Source organism: Platalea leucorodia, assembly GCF_965183815.1.
Source record: "Platalea leucorodia genome assembly, chromosome: Z".
In the NCBI taxonomy this organism is placed as follows: Eukaryota; Metazoa; Chordata; class Aves; order Pelecaniformes; family Threskiornithidae; genus Platalea; species Platalea leucorodia.
Genome location: NC_138858.1, coordinates 66,131,986 through 66,149,314, shown reverse-complemented (window position 1 = coordinate 66,149,314; position 17,329 = coordinate 66,131,986). Strand labels below are relative to the sequence as shown.

The 17,329-nt window shown below is 42.3% G+C and overlaps 1 protein-coding gene across 1 annotated transcript in view; it reads left to right on the top strand.

Annotated features, from left to right (window-relative positions):
• Window positions 1-1,839: 1,839 nt before the first annotated feature.
• The window catches only part of GRAMD2B (GRAM domain containing 2B), a gene marked incomplete at its 3' end in the record, with an annotated part of 29,875 nt that continues 14,385 nt past the window's right edge, over window positions 1,840-17,329 (top strand). The window contains exons 1-4 of the mRNA XM_082336015.1: window positions 1,840-1,951; window positions 14,506-14,628; window positions 16,560-16,647; window positions 16,961-17,027. Coding sequence (XP_082192141.1) covers window positions 1,860-1,951; window positions 14,506-14,628; window positions 16,560-16,647; window positions 16,961-17,027 — 370 coding nt within the window. The 5' untranslated portion in view covers window positions 1,840-1,859. The remainder of the gene's footprint in view (window positions 1,952-14,505; window positions 14,629-16,559; window positions 16,648-16,960; window positions 17,028-17,329) is intronic.

Genomic DNA, 17,329 nt, shown 5'->3' with positions numbered 1-17,329 from the left:
CTTGGATAAATGGGATGCCGCTATATCGCCCCAGGTTGCTTCCAGCATAAGGGGGTGAGAGAGGCTCTGCAATGCAGTGCCAAACCTGCTCAGGTGCATCACAGGGAAGCATAAGGCAGCAGTCAAAGTTTCACAGGTGCAGGACCTAACAGGTCTGAAGAATCTTTCCTGTAAATTACATCTCATTTCTTTTCCACCTGTGCCTTGGTTTTATGTTAAATACTACATAAACATTAGTGAATGGTGTCTTCCAGAAATACAGCCCTTGTAAATGTCTTCCGTTCTATGCAGCTTGGCACACAGTCTTTAAATTTTCTTGGACTGGAGCTAATTAAATACACCTGGTCTAGCTAAGACCATATAGCAATCTCACATTTTCTTCCCAAGCAGTTCTGGCAGTTCTGAGCGTTTTCACCATTAATATCTTTCTCTTTACTTATTTCCTGACTGTATTGCAACAATACTTAATACTTAGCTCTTGCACCTTCAAAATACTCTCTATCAAGCAATCCTAACAATGCCACTGGAAGGTTGATTGTTCTGCTTTGTACATCTTTTAATCTGAAATGTACATTAGTATGCATCTCCTACCCTTATATCCACTAACAGAGACCACTCTCCTGTACATATTCTCCCCTTACCTCCTGTGAACAATCCCGCAGTTGGGAAGAAAACTTAATATATTCTGTTGTTAATTCTATTAATATATTCTAACACATTAAACCATGAAAACAGGTGTTTTTGTAGAGATGTTACATTGAATTCTCGTCCCAAGGTTAGCCTACCTTAGATTGTATCATTACAGCCACGGACTCCATCTTTGCTCTGTGAAAATATTAGTTCACCAAACTGAACCCTGACTTGGGTATTAACCACGTAACGAAAACATTTTTCATATGCACATTGATAGTTTGTGTCTGCCGTGTGAGATGACTTGTGCCAAATGTTGCCATTTAACACTTCTGAGGACATGCAACTTCCCCAACAGCTCCACCAGCGCAAGCCAGGGAATGACTATGCTCATTCTGGTTTTTGCGCAACATCAGGCCACGTCCTGGGCAGACAAACCAGCCTGGGGTGCCGCTGAAGGAAACAAAAAAAAAACCAAAAAAAACACCTGAGGGAGCCACAGATGGAAATATCAGCTGATCACCACATTAGTTCATGTTAGTACAGCTGTCTGGAGGCCAGCATCGGTATTTGGACCGCCGCCTGCTTCAGAGAGGCACCAGGGAAACGCTCTGACGGAACCCTGCGGAAGGCCGTTTTCTGTGAGTGACTGCTGCCCCGCAAACTCCCTCCAGACGGGGCCAGGCAGCCCCCTGGGCCGCGCCAGGCGCTGTCCTGCCCGGCTGCCTTCACCTCAGGGCCTGCAACCCGGCCGCCGCCGCCACCGCTCCTCCTCAGAGCGTGTGCGTGCGTGTGTGAAACCGCATCTGCCGCCCCCCCGTATAAAACATTAAGGGCGCCTTTTGTTCGAGCCAGCGGCAGGCAGCGTCTCACGCGACGGCCTCCTGGCTGAATAATTTAAGGCGCGTAACGGATCTGCCGCGCGGGCAGCGCGGGCTCCCGCCAGGGCCGCGTCAGTCACTCGGCGGCCGCAACCGGCCCCGACCTCCCCGCCGCGGCCCGGGGCGGCAGCCAACCCCCGGACGGACCGGCGGAACCGGTTTTTAGCGGCTTCCCGCCGCGGGCCCGCGCTCCGGCTCCAGCCGGCCCAGGACGACGACGGCGGCGGTGGTGGGGCCCGCCCGGGGGCGGGGCGGCCGACGCGAGGGCGGTGCGGTGCAGCTCGGCGCGGCCCGGCGCGGCCCGCCGGTTGAGTGCTGTGCGGCAGCGGGGTGTGTGGTGCTGTGCCGATGGTGCTGATGACCGAGCAGCGGTGCGATGCGGAGGAGCCGAAGGTTGCGCGGTCCGCCGGCAGGCGGGAAAACAGGGGCGCCCTGCGGCTGTGAGTACTGCCCGGAGCGGGAGGGGCGGCCGCCAGCCCGCCGGGACCCCGCGGCTCCCGCCCGGGCTGCCCCGCAGGGGAGAGGAGGCCGCGGCGAGTTACTCGGCGGAGTCACGGCGGCGGCCGGGCCCTGTGAGGCGGCGGCGGCGAGGGCAGCCCCCGGGGCGGCGGGCGTCGGGCTCGGCGGCGCGGTGGGGGCTTCGCTTTCCTGGGCGTTGGCTTTGGTTTGAAGTTCATAGGGAAGAGTCGCCCAGGGGTCTCCGCGTCCAGGCTTAAATTAGGCATGAACATCTCTGCTCAGCCGAGATCTGCGCTCCTCAGGAGGCGGCCCCGAGCACAGCGTTGAACTCCGATGTCGTACTTTTAGGAGCAAGGCATATAAATATTGCTTCTAGTAATTTCATGCAACAGCATGGAAATCCTTCTCTGCCGTGACACAGAAATCCAGCAGCTGTGCTTTATCACTTACAGTAATGTGCGTGGGCTCGAGTGGGAAGCTGTGGTCCTCTCCTCTGGGTGCCAAGAAAACCCAGAACTTTGTCAAAAGTTCACAAACTTTGGTACAGGAAAGATGCAGTAAAATGAGAGTTCAGTCTGACTTACGTCCCAGACAGAGACGGGATGGGCTACTCCAGCAAGGCAGTGGGCACTGGCCTGCCTTGGCATGGTTCCCCACTGCACTCCTTGCCCAGCACAGCTGTACCCATACCTGGCCTCCTGCTTTTTAACCTGAGAGGTACTGTATAAATTGAGCAGATGAAAAGATCAAAAATACTTAATGTTCTTTGGGAGGAAGAGGAGGCCTTGCTGCCTGGTGAAGACCGCTTAGGCTAACTGATGGAAGGTAGGGAAGTCAGAGGGCTTCCCCTTCCATGGGCAGGAGGACCCCCTGCACTCCCCCAAGGCCACTGACCTTCCAAGCCTCCTATGGTGGCTCGGGACATCAGGGGTTAAAAACTGCATCTCCTGCATTGGTCTTTGGCTTCCTTTGGAGGTCTCAAGTTGTTTAGGTGCTTGTATGCAATGGGGATGACCATCATGTGAAAGTCTTGCTGGAATCAAGCAGCTGTCTTGTTCCATACCGGGCTCCCAATTCACATGGGACTTGACAGTCCCAAGGATGCTGTTTGAGAGGTTAACTGTCTGTGAAAGAAGAAACTAAAAAATCTGGGGCTTTCTCCTTGAAAGAAAAAAAAAAAAAATTACTTTCTCCTACTCTGGGATGATTCCCCTCCCCAAAGAACTTTTCTTCACAAAGATTTAATCTGAAACAGCCTCCAGGAGAAAAGAGAACAAGTTACCAGCAACTAGCTCGTTCTCTGGAAAGAAACTCTGAGAAGGTTTGTGTTGGTTTTTGTTTTTTTTTTTTTTTTTCCCCCAGCTGTTGTATCCCTGGTCTCTAAGCAGGTGTATTCCCAAAGTATGTATTGCAGTGAAATCTGTTGCCAGAAATAACTTGCTTGTTAGAGAGCACTGGGAATCAAAGTGTCTTCTAAGTGTCCTTTATCCTGTATGGTGTAGTCACATCAGTGACTTCACATTACAAATGAGACATAATTCCCCAGCCTTCTCTAGAGCCTTCTGACTTCAAGCCTTGGGTCGTGATACCCCACGCAGAATTATGCCGATGAACTTAGTGAAGTTCTTCAGGTATGCAAGATCTGTATCTGATTTTTCTCTTGAGAATGGGACTGGGAGCCCAAGACTGTATAGAAAGCTTGATGTCGGAGACATTGTACATGCACCAGCTAACTGTCTCTGTTTTGTCCCCAGGTGTTTAATCTTTCAGTGCTGAATCAGCTACAGTTGTAGAAGTGAGGTCAGTCTTTACCTGTGTGATAAATGGAGAAGTCTCACTTGCTCTGACTCTCCTTTTTTTAGCTGTCAATTTTTGCTGTTCAGTAGGAGGTAGGTGTCACGCAGCGGAAAGCTAGGCAGTCTGTTACGCTGCAAGCTATAGTGTTCAGCAGTACCAGCCTGGGCAGCAGGAGGGTGAAAAGACTGGGGTAGGCAAAAAAGTTGAAATGCTTTGTCTTAAACTAGAAAATTGTTTAAGCATTTGCTGGCTGGAAACAAAGTTGGAATTTATTTGCCAATCCCATGTAACTAGTAGCTGGATCCTTCTGAGAAACCATCGTGTTCATTTGACTGTGAGTTAACCTCAGAAACCAAGTAACTTTGGTTTGGCCAAAGTGAAGCTATGGGGGGGATTGTTCAGCTGAAGAACAAGAACAGAATCTTGGTTTTGATTCGGTTAGAAGTGAACTAACTAAAAGTTGGATCGCTAAAGATTTGGTTTTAGAAAATTTCATAAATAAGCATGTGTGGTTGTGCGGGAGTTTGATTCCCTTCATGTACTTTCACAGAAAAATACCCAACCAACAGAGCTCATGCTGACCTCTATTTGGAAAAAAATCCTAGCAGAGTTATAGAGGCTCAAGGAATCTTTTAGTGTTTTCCAGAGCTCAGGGGAAAGAGATTTATGTGTGTACTGTAATCTGTACTTCCTGAAGGTATGCTTAAAATGTTGTTCAGTTTAGAGATGGACTTTATAGCTCGATATGCTTCTGCTGCTACCATAAAGGCATCCCTGGGGGATAGGTGCTTCTGAAGGATTGAAGCTGTAGGAGCTTTTTGGGGGTTTTTTGTTGGATTGGGTTTCTTAATTATTTCAAGATTAGATCTGAGAAGATGATATTTATCTGCCAGTGATTCAGGAAACTCAATGCAGAAAGAGTTAAGTACATTCATACTGATTTAGAAAATGGGCTTCTCTGGCATGTTTAGCAATAGTTACATCTTTGCACAGTTTGCAGTACTTGTCTGTGGGTTGTACAACCCCAGAGATAACACTCTGTGGAAGATGGGCACTGTTATCAAGCAGACCCAAAATAATGATGTGCCAAAAGTTTGTTGTTACGTGGAGTTCCTCCCATGCAAATCAAAAGTTCCTGGACGGAAAACACCTTCCAAGTGGTGTTCCCTGACCCTTACATCCTGATGTGGCCTTGGACCAAAGAGGAATTAACCCTTGCATTCTATTTAGAGGATATTTATTTTCCTGACTTGACAGTAGGGTGTGTTATGTTTGTGATGGCGCTGGACCTGCCTCAGAAGTTGTCAGCCCCACTACAGGGACAGCTGGTGGAACAGTTGTTGTATTGTTGAAAAGAGAGTGTCGTACATTAAGGAGAAATGGCAGAGGTGTATTAATGGGCAGTTCATATTCCATGTCGGCATCCTTCTACTTTCACACATGCTTGCTTCTGTTGAAGTCAATATAGCATTTTCTGGTTTCCACATGTAGTATTTGGCCTAGTACCATTAAATCTGTCTGTATGAGGGCAGTGTGCTCAGTTACCATATGGTGAGATACTGCTAACATTGTGTCACATTCTGTCCCCTTACAGTTACAGCATAAGGTAATGTCCAGTTACTGAGTGTAACTTAAAGAAATGAGGAGGCGGGGACTTAAGACACTGACAGATATGGAAAGTTTTAGAGATTTTTTTTTTTTTTTTTTTTTTTTTTTTGAGCGAAAATACATTGCAGATACTGGGGAAAATCCACTATTGAAAGCAGTGGAAAATGCTTACAGGCAAATTATGTACTTCTGGGAAAAGAGAGAATATGATCTTTATGGTTTGTTTGTCTGATGTGTTATGCTGCTGTAACAGATGTTTCCTAATAACTGTTTATCAGTTCATAAGTTAAAAGACAATTAATTGACTGACCTGTGCATAATCATGACTCACTTTTTTTCCTAAACTCTCTTACTTAGGAGAAATACAAAATGCAAAGAAGAAAGGGGAGGTTTTTTATTACTGATTCAAAATTTTATTTCAGCTTTGATCCAGGTTAACTCCTTTCGAGTAGCCAAACTTCTACTGGTTTTTTTTTGTGAAGGTAAAAAGACGTAGATATGTGCATATGTTATTCATGTTCTGTACTTTCAGTGCATGAAGATATTAACACATATTACGTATCACATTTTTTAATTCTTCCCTGGTAGTTCTTCCCTATTTTTATAGCCAAAGTTGTAACGCATGATCTGAAAAGAAGGACAGACTTGAAAGTGAAGCATTTAAATTTGAGGTGTGACGGAAAAGAGGTTTCCTATCTGGATGACCTCCATTTGTTCATGATGATGTTTTTTAATTGCTCCTATTTTTTCCTTTTTTCCTGTCATTCCAACTTTGTTCACTCTATATACATGCTTAAGTTATAAAAGCAGCTTTTTAAAAATAATTGTACCATGTGTAAATGCATGCCATGAACCTGAACAGTCTTTTCTTTGTAGCAAAGTGCCTCATTGGCTAACCTGCAACACTCCCAAATGTGCTGCCTTTTTCTGGGTTTATGAGGTCTGTGAGAAATGCTTGTTAGGCAACATATATACTACAGATAAGCTTTGGGCAGCAGGATTTGTTGCCGGTATTTGACAGGTGATGCATAAACATAGTATCAGAGTATTGTCTTATTACCACCATCTCCATAAATGTTGCAGTCATGTGGTTAGAAATTATGTGCTTATCCAATGATACCACCGCTGGGACTAATGATCTTCGTGCTCCGTACATAGCTGTTGCCAAGTCCATATATATCCTTTCCCGTTAAGCTTTTTAGACTTGTGTTACTGTTATGCCAGAGAGATCTTGTGTTTGGTCTAGCAATCTTTACAGACCTCTTTCGCAGTACTTATTTTAACGAAAATTCATGGGTAGCTGTCTGGATCCAGCTAGGCTGATCAGCAAGACTCTCTTCAAATATTGTGATCACAGGGCAAATAATTTCTCTGCAGATAATAGGAATACATCAGGGCAAGTTGTCTTCCCCTGTTTCTTCACTTTTCCTTGAAAAGAAACTTCTTGCTTTATCTAAAAGATCTCTGAGCTGCCCAAAATTACAGAGAGATTATGTTTTTCTGCCAGAAAACTGTAAACAAATATTTAAAACATCCATTTTTCCATAACACAAGGGTCAGTGGGAGATTCCACGAGGACATGAGCAGCTGCTCCCTGCCAGCCCACTGTGTAGGGCGCTTGTCTCCTCTTTGTAAAATGACATAGTGTGCTGTCTCGTGCTGGGGTCGCTGTTACAGTAGTGCAATTAAGTACTGGGGGAATTAAGTACTGGGAGGTGTGACACCTGAATAAAAGGCATAACCAGGGGTTGTAGGGTACATACAAGGAGAACACAGTTCCCTCTTCTCAGTTGCCTGGTAATTGAGCTTCAGTGCTGTACTGAAGGATTCACTTCCTTTAACTAAACCTCTACCTGGCACTGACTGGCTTTTGCGTCCATCCTTGAAAAATAGCACAGTAAGGTGAGGGAGGTTAATAAGCTTCCAGAAATAGTGACAGGAAATAATGTGCAAGTTGCAGATAGGCAGCAGAGAAACTCAGCAGGGTAGAGGATGTAGAGGCAGACTGAAGCCTTCCTCCTCTGCAGATACATGAGGGAAGCTACTATGAAGGAACAGTTCCTGACGTCCCCCAAAAAACCAACCATACCTAGGCATGTCCTCTACAAAGATCCATTCTTGTAGGCACTTCAGTGGTTTAGCCCTTTGCCTAAATCTTAGTTTAGGCTGTTTATGATAGACCACCTAGGCAAAAGACTCTTGATGGGAGTTTTGTAGCTACCACTTATGCTACGCTAGTTCAAGAAGAGCCATTTAGGTTTGTTCAGCCTTTTTCTGGACAAGAAGGAATGTTAGAGTACAAAAGTCCAATAAATAACAAAATTATATATATGCCCATTGGTTTTCTGAAATTTTACAATACATATAAATATGCTACGGCCAGCATAGGAGAGAGTAGGTATTGCCATGGAGGACAGTGTGCAGACAGTGGAAAGGCTCATGCTGGAGAAGGAGGCTTACAGAGCATTCAGACTCAGTGTCTGGGTGACACAGAAAATAAAAAGTCTGGCTGGCCCTAGGAGGGATCTGGCCACCACATGTCACATCTGATTCTAATAAGAATATCTTTTTTCCAAGACTTTGGAAGGAAAATGGTTCCTTATATGCAGTGTTGCAGTCAAGGCACTGTTGTGATGAGCGTCAGTTAGACCTGTTGTTGGAAACTAATATTTCCTACTGTGAAATAATAGCTTTTGTATTAGATTATCTACATTGTTCTGATCTCTTCCATGAACACGTAGCCGGTCTGTAAGAAAAATTGTATATTGCAAAGGTAATTATGGGAAATTCAACATTGCCAGACGTTTGGTGAACAGTGCGCCTCCAACAGTTATTTCGCTTTGATCCGCTTCTGTCCTTGATGGAAGGTGTGATGAAACAGGGTGGATGGACATAATTAGATGCTCATTTTCATCTCAGTTAGTGTTTTGCATTAGGCCTTGTTGTGCACTGTTCTTGCTGGGGAACCTACAAAAAACGTTGTACTTGGGCATCCCTTGAAATAGCTACTTTAAATTTTCTCTGCTCAATTAGTGCTGCCTTTTAAACAAAGAAATCTCATTAATGATTGTGGGTTATCTGTTGTCAATGCCAGTTCTCAAAGAATCTGCTGCATGATCAAACCCAACCATCCTTCTTTTTTTGCATATCCTGTCTGAAGAACCAAAATTATGTTTTCCCCCATACTTTGATTAAAACACTTTGTGTGCAGCACATTGAGTCATTATTTCTGTGCAGCATATTGAGTCATTATTTCTAAAAGTACCATAAAACAAGCTTCTGATCAAATGATCAGTGGCAGCTTCATTTTTTGTTTTTCTTAAGGAGCAGAGAAAGGAATAAAGGTGTTTGTAGGACCGCTCCCAAACCTCCGGTATCATCTCTAACTGTTCTGCATTCGTAATAGCAGTTGTTAATATAATTGCTGGCATCTGCTTTTTTTTTTTTTCCCTTTTTTTTTTTTAATCCTAATTCAGTCTGATGTAACTGCTCAGTTTTTTTCAAGAACACAGTTAATGCTGGAAAACTGTCAGCTAGGTCTTATATCATGTGGAGGCATGTTGCTCTGGAGTTCTTCCTCCAAAAAACAGAGATGTAGCTCCAGGTAATGAGGCCAAACCTTTATGCTTATGCTCTGGTGATCAGGCCTCATTTGTAAAGATGCTTGTGTTGTTCCAGAGAGAGATTTGTGTTGTTTCTCCCCAAGTTACAGAGCAGATCTAATTGATTGATGCGTATGAGGTCATACTGAACACATGGATTGTGTATAGATGCAGTATTTATCTTTTTTTATTGAATTTGATATAGAACAATTGGTAGACCTGACACTTAACTGCCTTTGCCCTCTTTTCTGCACCCTGAACAAGTCGTAGATCAGGAATTCTTCTTTCTTCTCCCTTTTGCCTGTTACCTCTGGAAACTAAAGATAAAAATGTGATCTGATATAAGGCTGCATGCTTCCTCTTCAGTAGGAGTTGTGATCCTGTTTTTTGTCTTGTTCTGGGTTAGAAGATAGGGTAGGCTAGAACTAGGGGATAGGAAAACTTTTCCCACTAAAGACTGCCAGCGAGTTGGAGAATGAAAAGAACACATGCTCCAGTCCAAAGTAGATGTGAATGAGCGTCTCCCCTAAGGTCTTTTGCTTCACATTTTTTTCAGAAATGTCTGTCGAGACGATTTGTGTCGTGTGCTGGAATTGGCCATGCCTATGTTCGCATAAATAGTTGTTAGTCACCCTGCTGAGACTCCCATGAAAACTGCATCATGGGAATCTTGTGGAGTTGAGTGAAGATACATATTATGAGAGGGCTTTTGCTTTTTGAAGTGGATATCTGAAACGGAAACTCTTGAAAAGACAAGAGAGCTAAATGGCTTATGTTCCTGTTCTAGTGTTAACTTAATAAAATATCTTGTTATAGTGTCTCATGTTTCAGAGCACAGGGAATTCTTCTGTGGTTTGTTTTTTTTTTTTTCTCTGGAACTTGATAGCAGTCTGGTTTTGATTAGACAGGGAATACAGACAGTTAATAATAGATGGTATTTAAAGCAGAGAATTTACATACTTGCTAATGACGTCTGTGGTATCACAGTGATCTTGCTGATGTCCAAGTGGTAAGGTAGTGTGAAACTTGATCTGGTTATTAAGTGAAATGTCTATTCAGTTGAGGAAAAAACCTGACTTACTCTGTCCTTAACGGTGTTGGAGAGGTTTCTGTTCAGTATTAACTAAAAATTCCATTCATCCTTTTAATAAAGGTGTAGCAACACAGACATACAAAATGAGTAATTGTGTTCCAAGATATAGCTGTGAAATAGAACACAGTAAACATTTCTGAAATTAATTATCTTGATATATAAAATAAGATTCATAATTAACAAGTCTTTAACAGTTGGGGTGGTTGCTCTTTCATTGCTAGCTGACATCGAGATTCCACCTTGCCTGCAGACCTGTTTCATCCTAGAAATGCATAGAGAAGCACCTGGTGTATATGCATGTGTGCCCATCCATATGCATATGATATTCAGTTAATGTGCACCTGTATAACTTTGCCTGCATTATGGCATGTTTGACTGTGATATCATGAGAAGAGAATTGGCCTGTTCCTTGAACAACCTGAGGTAGTTAAATCTCAGTCTGGTTCATACGTATTCATGTTAACAAGCTGACCCTTTCCCTTATGCAGGGTTTCACATCTCTGCTCCTTCATTAATGCTTTGCAGCTCTCCGTATTTCGTATAAATACATCTGCTAGCTGTATATCTGTCATACAAATTACATAAGAAATGCCATACCTCAGAATCAGCTCCTCCACTTTTCAGCCTTAAGTACAGGCTGTGTACTAAGTATATGGAATTATACAAATACCAAATGCATACATTATGGCTATCCTTAACATCTATTATAGCAGCTGTTAAGCATCTCTCTGCTCCTTTGTGATTAGAGTAGCTGTAACTCATTTTCTGTCTGTTTTGGTAGTTTTGGACTCTCGATGATAGTTGATATTTGGCTTTCCATTTGCACAGTAAAAGTGATCCTTGGTCATAGCATTATTCTGAGGCATGTCCTTTTAGGAGATGTATTTTTCTCGCGTAAACAGTGCTGTGTGCCACATAACACTGAAGCATGGCTGTAGAGCTACTGGAGGCATCTTGTCTCTTGAGTGACCAGACTTTGTAGAAACAGACAACATCTAAATCCTCGACTTGAGCACTGTTGTTAGTTTATCCAGTACAGAGACCACTCTAATATGCTATGAAGAGGACAGCAAGAGAGTTTACAATGGAAAAGGTGTTTTCTTCAGTCCAAGGGTGAAACAATTCAACTGCGTAAGGTATGAAAGCAAGCTTATCAGATCAAGCACTCCGGATTCTGATTACACATCCAAAAAAGGTTTGTTCAGACTGGTGTGGCATAGAAAAGATGTTTAGTGGAATGATGGGACATACCTTCTGAAAGAAGATTTAAGACTTAAGATGTTAGGCTTAGCAAAAGGAAGGCTGAGGTGATTGCTCCCTCAGGGTGTGATAGGTCAAGGAAAGTCTGTGCTGAGGAGGAGGCCTCTGGCCTGCCGCATGCTTAGAAGGGTGTCCTTTCAAGCACTAGTAGACAACTTATTTCTTTCTTTCTTTTAGCTGTTATTTTAAATAGGCTTGGTAGTAGTACCAAATGCACGATATATTGTGTGTATTTGAAAAATGTTTATTTTCATATCAGCAAAGTCCTGGTGTCACGAAGTTTACATGCTTTGCCCTGATATTTGCAAATACAGTGCACTTATATGCAACTGTTGCTAACAGTTGTAGTGAGCATCACTTTGTTTCTTAAGTGCACTTGATCTAATTTTTTTTCATGGTTTGTTGACTTTCGTGCTCTTTTTACAAAGCATTTACGACTCCTTACTCACACGTGAAAATGTCAGGAGTGTTTTAATTAGCTGTGACTTGATGAACAATATTGTACTGTTTTTAGGTCATACCTGTGATAATTCCTTCTCCAGAAGGTCAGCTAAGATTCTTCTGATACTTTAAAGACACCTACTAGGAACTTAGCTGCTGTGTGGAGCTATAGTTATCAGAAGCGTAAGGACAAATCCTTATGTAGTTTTTCATTATGTGAAGGGGGCATGTGGGAGGTAGGGTAAAGGATAGACGTAGCAAGACCATATCAGCTAGTAAGAATACACCCAATTGCTACTGTCAGTGGCATGTGTTACATGGGTGAGTCTCCTCATGCCTGACATGTTTTGGGGGAAACTCTTGCTGTGTTTGGGTACGTTCTCCCTGTTCTCAGCTGGAGAAGACGATCCTGGAGTGATCAGACTGGCATGAGACAGCTCAGCATTTCCGCATGCAGCAGTCAGCAGGTTTAACGTGTTGAGATGCCGTAGCTCTCCGCTGTCTGAAAGCAGCTAGAGGGAATGAGTTCAGACAGTAGCGGTTCAGGAATAGTAGTGGTTAATAGGGAAGACAAACAGGATAGAACAGGTTCATAGGTTTAACTGTAAAGTAGGGATTAATTTATGGGTGAGGGAAAAGGGAATAAGAGTGGTAACTAAATAAAGCGTTTAAGAGCAACAAAGCACCTAACCATGCTGGCAGGTGTAAGTGAACACTAAAACCTGTGTTATAAGTATTTTTGAAACAAACTTGTAGTACAGAAGCGTGGGTGTGATACAGGCTGCTTTATATCAGTCAATAGCATTGCCATGTAAGAAAAGGAGGCTGCCCAAGGCAATGATGGACACCAGTCGAGCTCCAGGCTTAAGCAACTACATCTTTAAAATGCTGCTGTGTCATGTAGTCTTATTCACTTGGGAGTTTCCATGGTGCGCTGTTCTTTTGACATGCAGGTGTGATTGAACCTGACAATTTTGCCTCACTTTGTTCCTCATCCCATTCATGTCTGCTATTCTCTGGCCTCCCTTGAAGCCCAAGAATTTGGGTAACAGAAAAATAACAGATAGGAATACCGTGACTAAGACATTTGCAGGATTTGCAGACTTTTGGAATACAAGCTCCCCTATGCTTGCAGGGAGCACCTTGGGTTTGCAGTTCTCTCTGCTTAAAATCTCAAACAGCATAAAACTGCTTATTTGGGTTTTTCAGTCAAAAGATTGGGTTCCACTTAAATCTCTTGAATTGCCCATTTAATTCTAGTTTATGTTGGCCAAAAATAAAAGCTGGTGCCTTGTGGTCAGGCAGGGCTGATCCAACAGTGAAGCAATGGAGAAACAATTGTTTTTTTCCTTGTTGACTTTATTAGTGCTGTAACCCTTTCAGGTATACACAGAGTGTGACTTAGGAAGTGTCAGTTTGGGGCCCCTGTGGTGGGGAGTGCTAAGGGTTGAGGAAGGATTCGATAGGGGAATAGTTGCTGTATGTAAACATAAGACCCCTTGAGAACAAGTCCCAGCACCAGTAAGGCAAAACTTCATGGCTTTTGTCCTATGACATAAGCTCTAGTTTAGCTGCAAAGTAAGATACCACCTCATTAGATCTCGATTAAGATGTTGTGAGGTGTATCTTCTGATCTTATTCACCAAAGTGTAATCAAAGCAATGGATCTTTTTATGCCCTTCCTAAAAGAAAATGGAGATTAAATTAGTCTGGGAACCTCTGTCAGCAAAACTTTTGTCTTAGTAGGAGAAGAAACTGTTTATTGTCAAGACAGCCTCACATGATGGCAGTGGCTGTGTTGTTGCCATAAAATTGAAGAAATAAAACATTATAATGGAAAGCTTCTGTAAATGGGGTCATTCAGGCCAGGCATTAAATTAACAGGCAACATAATTTGGCTCTCTTCTTTAATGCTAAGAGCATCCTGTAGTCTTTCTGAGTCTTTAGTCTTCCGAAGGAGGGTGTTTGTATATATTTGTCATGTCTTATTTTAAAGTATTGTCATTCTTCAGACCCTGCTGTTAATGACAGCTCTTTTCTCTAAATTTTCTGAGTTAACATTTTATTAGAAAATTATGAAAAGTGAAACCAGGGAAAGGCTCCAATGGCACATGTCTTAGCTCTCAGACTCTACTTCCTTAACATATATTTCTGATGCAGTGGCATGTGCTGTGAAAGGGCAATGCACTGTGGTGGCAGTGCTGCTTTTGTAAAATAAAAAGTCCTGCAGGTGAACTTTCACAGAAGAGGTAAGTGAGAGGCAAAATAGGACCCAGCTTCCTCTTGCAATATTGAGCCACAAATAATCTGCTAAGCGCTAGGTACTGTCATGCAGGATGTTTGTCTCCCAGCTTGCCAATCAAATTAATTTCCATTAGTCATACGGTCTGAGTACTGAACATGTAATGCATTTTTCCTAAACGAGACATTCTCTTTGGAATGGAAGCTAGAGCTACAAATTTTATGACCGCTGAAATATCCACGGCAGTATTTCAATTTTCCTCTTTTCATTACTGAAATTCCAGTACTGGGGCGCAGAATACTGTTCAGCTGTATAATACTGTCAAGTCAGTAGATGAGGACTTTTCAGGACCTTAATATAAAAGATATGTCATCATTTTATTCATTAATATGTGCTGTACTGTCAACATGTTGCAGTGGCATTTGACATTGGTATGAATCCTGCAATACACATTTCTATCTCTTTTTTTATTATTTTTTTTTCCCTCTGCAGTTCAGATGGAGAAAATGGAACAGATGAAAAAAGAAAGGCAGGAAAATCGCCTACTGTGTTGCTGCAGACCCCTCCAAGTGAAATGGAATATTTTGATGACCGGAAAAAAGCTGATGTTGCTAGGTAATGTCAGAAATGCTGTCAGTTTTCTTCTAGTCAGATAATCAGAATGGTTACAACCTATTCAAGAAGCTACACTGAGTAGCAAGTTTTATCAGACATCCGAGTTGTGGGTTAGCTTGCACACTACGCAAGGAAACAAGAATCAGAGCCACCTTCCAGGGGTTGCTCTGTTACCCACCACAAGCAGTCACAACAATGAGAATTTAGACTTTGGACCGGCTTAGCTTCTCTGTTCTAGGAAAAATACATTGCACTGTTTGGTGCCACTGCTAGTTACATCCCTTTCACAGTCAATTTGACAGGCAGTCAAATGAGCTGCAGTTTGAGTCCTGGGCTGTTCCCAGAACACTTTTGTGCTGGAATATTGATTGTCTGTGGTAAAGCTATGACAAAAGTTTTAATTTTGGACTCTGTGCTGTATATTGCATCAGATTATTGTAATGTCTCTGCAAAAACAGTCATTCTTCCTTTGTTGGAGAACTGGAACGAATGCATTTGAAACTCTTGTAAAAAAACCCTAAATAATACTAAATTTTTTTTTTTTTTTTGGTAAACTATCCTTCCAGTCTCACCTCTCACATACCATGTAATTGACTGTGTGCTGGTGAGGGGTTGGCATAAGTTTTTTGTAAGGCTCACTATTCATTTCAGTTTGACCTGTACATAACCTAGGCACACAAATACACGAACACATGTATTTTAGAGTTTTCTTGTGTGAGGGACCACCTAAGATATGCAGCCAGCCCCGCTGCTATCTAAATCAGTTCTGCTGTACAATCTCTTTCCTAAATCCAGCTATATCTCCATTACATCTGGAGGTTCTCATCCCCTCACTCTTACAGTTTTTACTGGAAATCCTGAACCTCTCAGGTTTAGGAAAGTAAAGATGACTTACTGTGCAGGATAAGGTGCAGTAATGGAAAGTTTTGTAACACCTTTCTTTCCCCATTGAATCTTTAGCACAACATGTTCTTCAGGACATTTAATATAGGAGTCCTGTGTTGTGTTTTCCCTCTGTTCATCAGTCTGCATCTGAAGGCCTCTAAAAAAGAGCAACCTTATTTTTATAGCCTGTTGATATGGTTTTGTTCTGTGCTAAACAGCTCTCAGGGATAACGTTCTTCTCTTCCTGATTTATGAAACACTCTTATCCCACCTCTGTTTTTGTTTTTCTGAACAGTCTATGCCATTAATTTCTCCTCTATAAAACAAACAGAACTTATTTTCCCAGCCATCTGCAGAGACTTTCCTCTGTACTTGTTCTACTCTAGAGTTATTGGGTTTTTGGGTTGTTTTCTTTTTCCAGTATGAATGGCTAGAGCTGTACAGGTGCAGCTTGCTATACAACTGGCATTCACAATTCCCTTTCATCTCCTCGAGGATTGCTGGCTGTCTCAATGATTTCATTACGCCACACTACACTACACTACACAGTTCACAGCCATCCTCTGACTTGGGCATCTATGTTTCCTCTCTGTTGCACTTTGCAAATGTTCTCACATTTTGTAGTACAAGTTCATAGCTTTCAGTACACTACCTTGCACTCTCAGCTACTAAGTTTTATCTTACTTTATCTTGCATTAGTAACATGCTTAGTGTTAGTATTTCACATGTTGCACAGAAACAAATGAACATGGAACTACGCACTATGATTATTCATCAAATTCTAAAAATTTCTTGAATTTTTTTTTTACTTCCTTACAACTAGTAATTTAGAATATTCCTTCTAAATTAAAAGAAGACCTTCAGTGAGGGCTGGAATGGTTTAAGAATAAGATATGCTCCTCTTTATTGCTGCATAATCCTTGATGAATCAGATAATATTTATTAAAGGATTAATATGTTTCATGGAAAAGCATGTCCTGTTGATAACTTACCAAGACTAATGAACTGAGGCCAAGCTTATATGGGATATCTTTTTTAATCTTCAGGACAAAGAGCAGCACAGATAGTCCACTCCTGACAGTGGATATCAAGAGTGACTCCAAGATTGAAAGGAAAAAACGTGCCTCGAATCAGGTAGGGCAGAGGATGGACTTTTTTGTTTGTATGTAATAAGAGTAAATACGTAACTACCATGAGAGCCCCCTTCTTTAGCAATACTGTAGTTCATGGTTGTATAAGGACATAGATTCCTTTTTCATCAGTGTGTTAGAGTCTGCGTAAAGCAGGATACAGACTTAATAGCCACATAGCAAAAATGAGGATTTATTGTAAAACAAGTGGGCAAAATGAGAAGGTATTGGGAGGACAGGAAGTGGAATGGGTCACTTGTTTGTAAGAATCTCTAATAAGGTATGTGTCTCTGGGTGTGGGGCTTTTTGTTTTTTAGCTGAAGGCAAATGCACACTTTCATAAGCTGTTTCTAGATGTTCCCACTGATGAGCCACTGAAACAAAGTAAGTATTAACCCACTTGTTGTTGCTGTCTGTGGGTCTAAGATAATGTTGTTACCCACCAACTGTGCTGATGTACAAGAGGGGCTACTTAAATTTTAAAAACCTTGAACTCCAGCTGCCTAGAGCTACAAGGCCTTCATCTGCATGCAGTGGGTGTTTTTGTTGTAATCTTGCAAAATTTGACTCTTCAGATGTTGGGCATCTTTGGGAATTGTAGCCTGCTTTGCACTTCTTAGCAGAGTAATCTAGTGCAACATTTTTTTGCTACTGAAGCTACCTTACTAAAGGCACTACTTAATTGA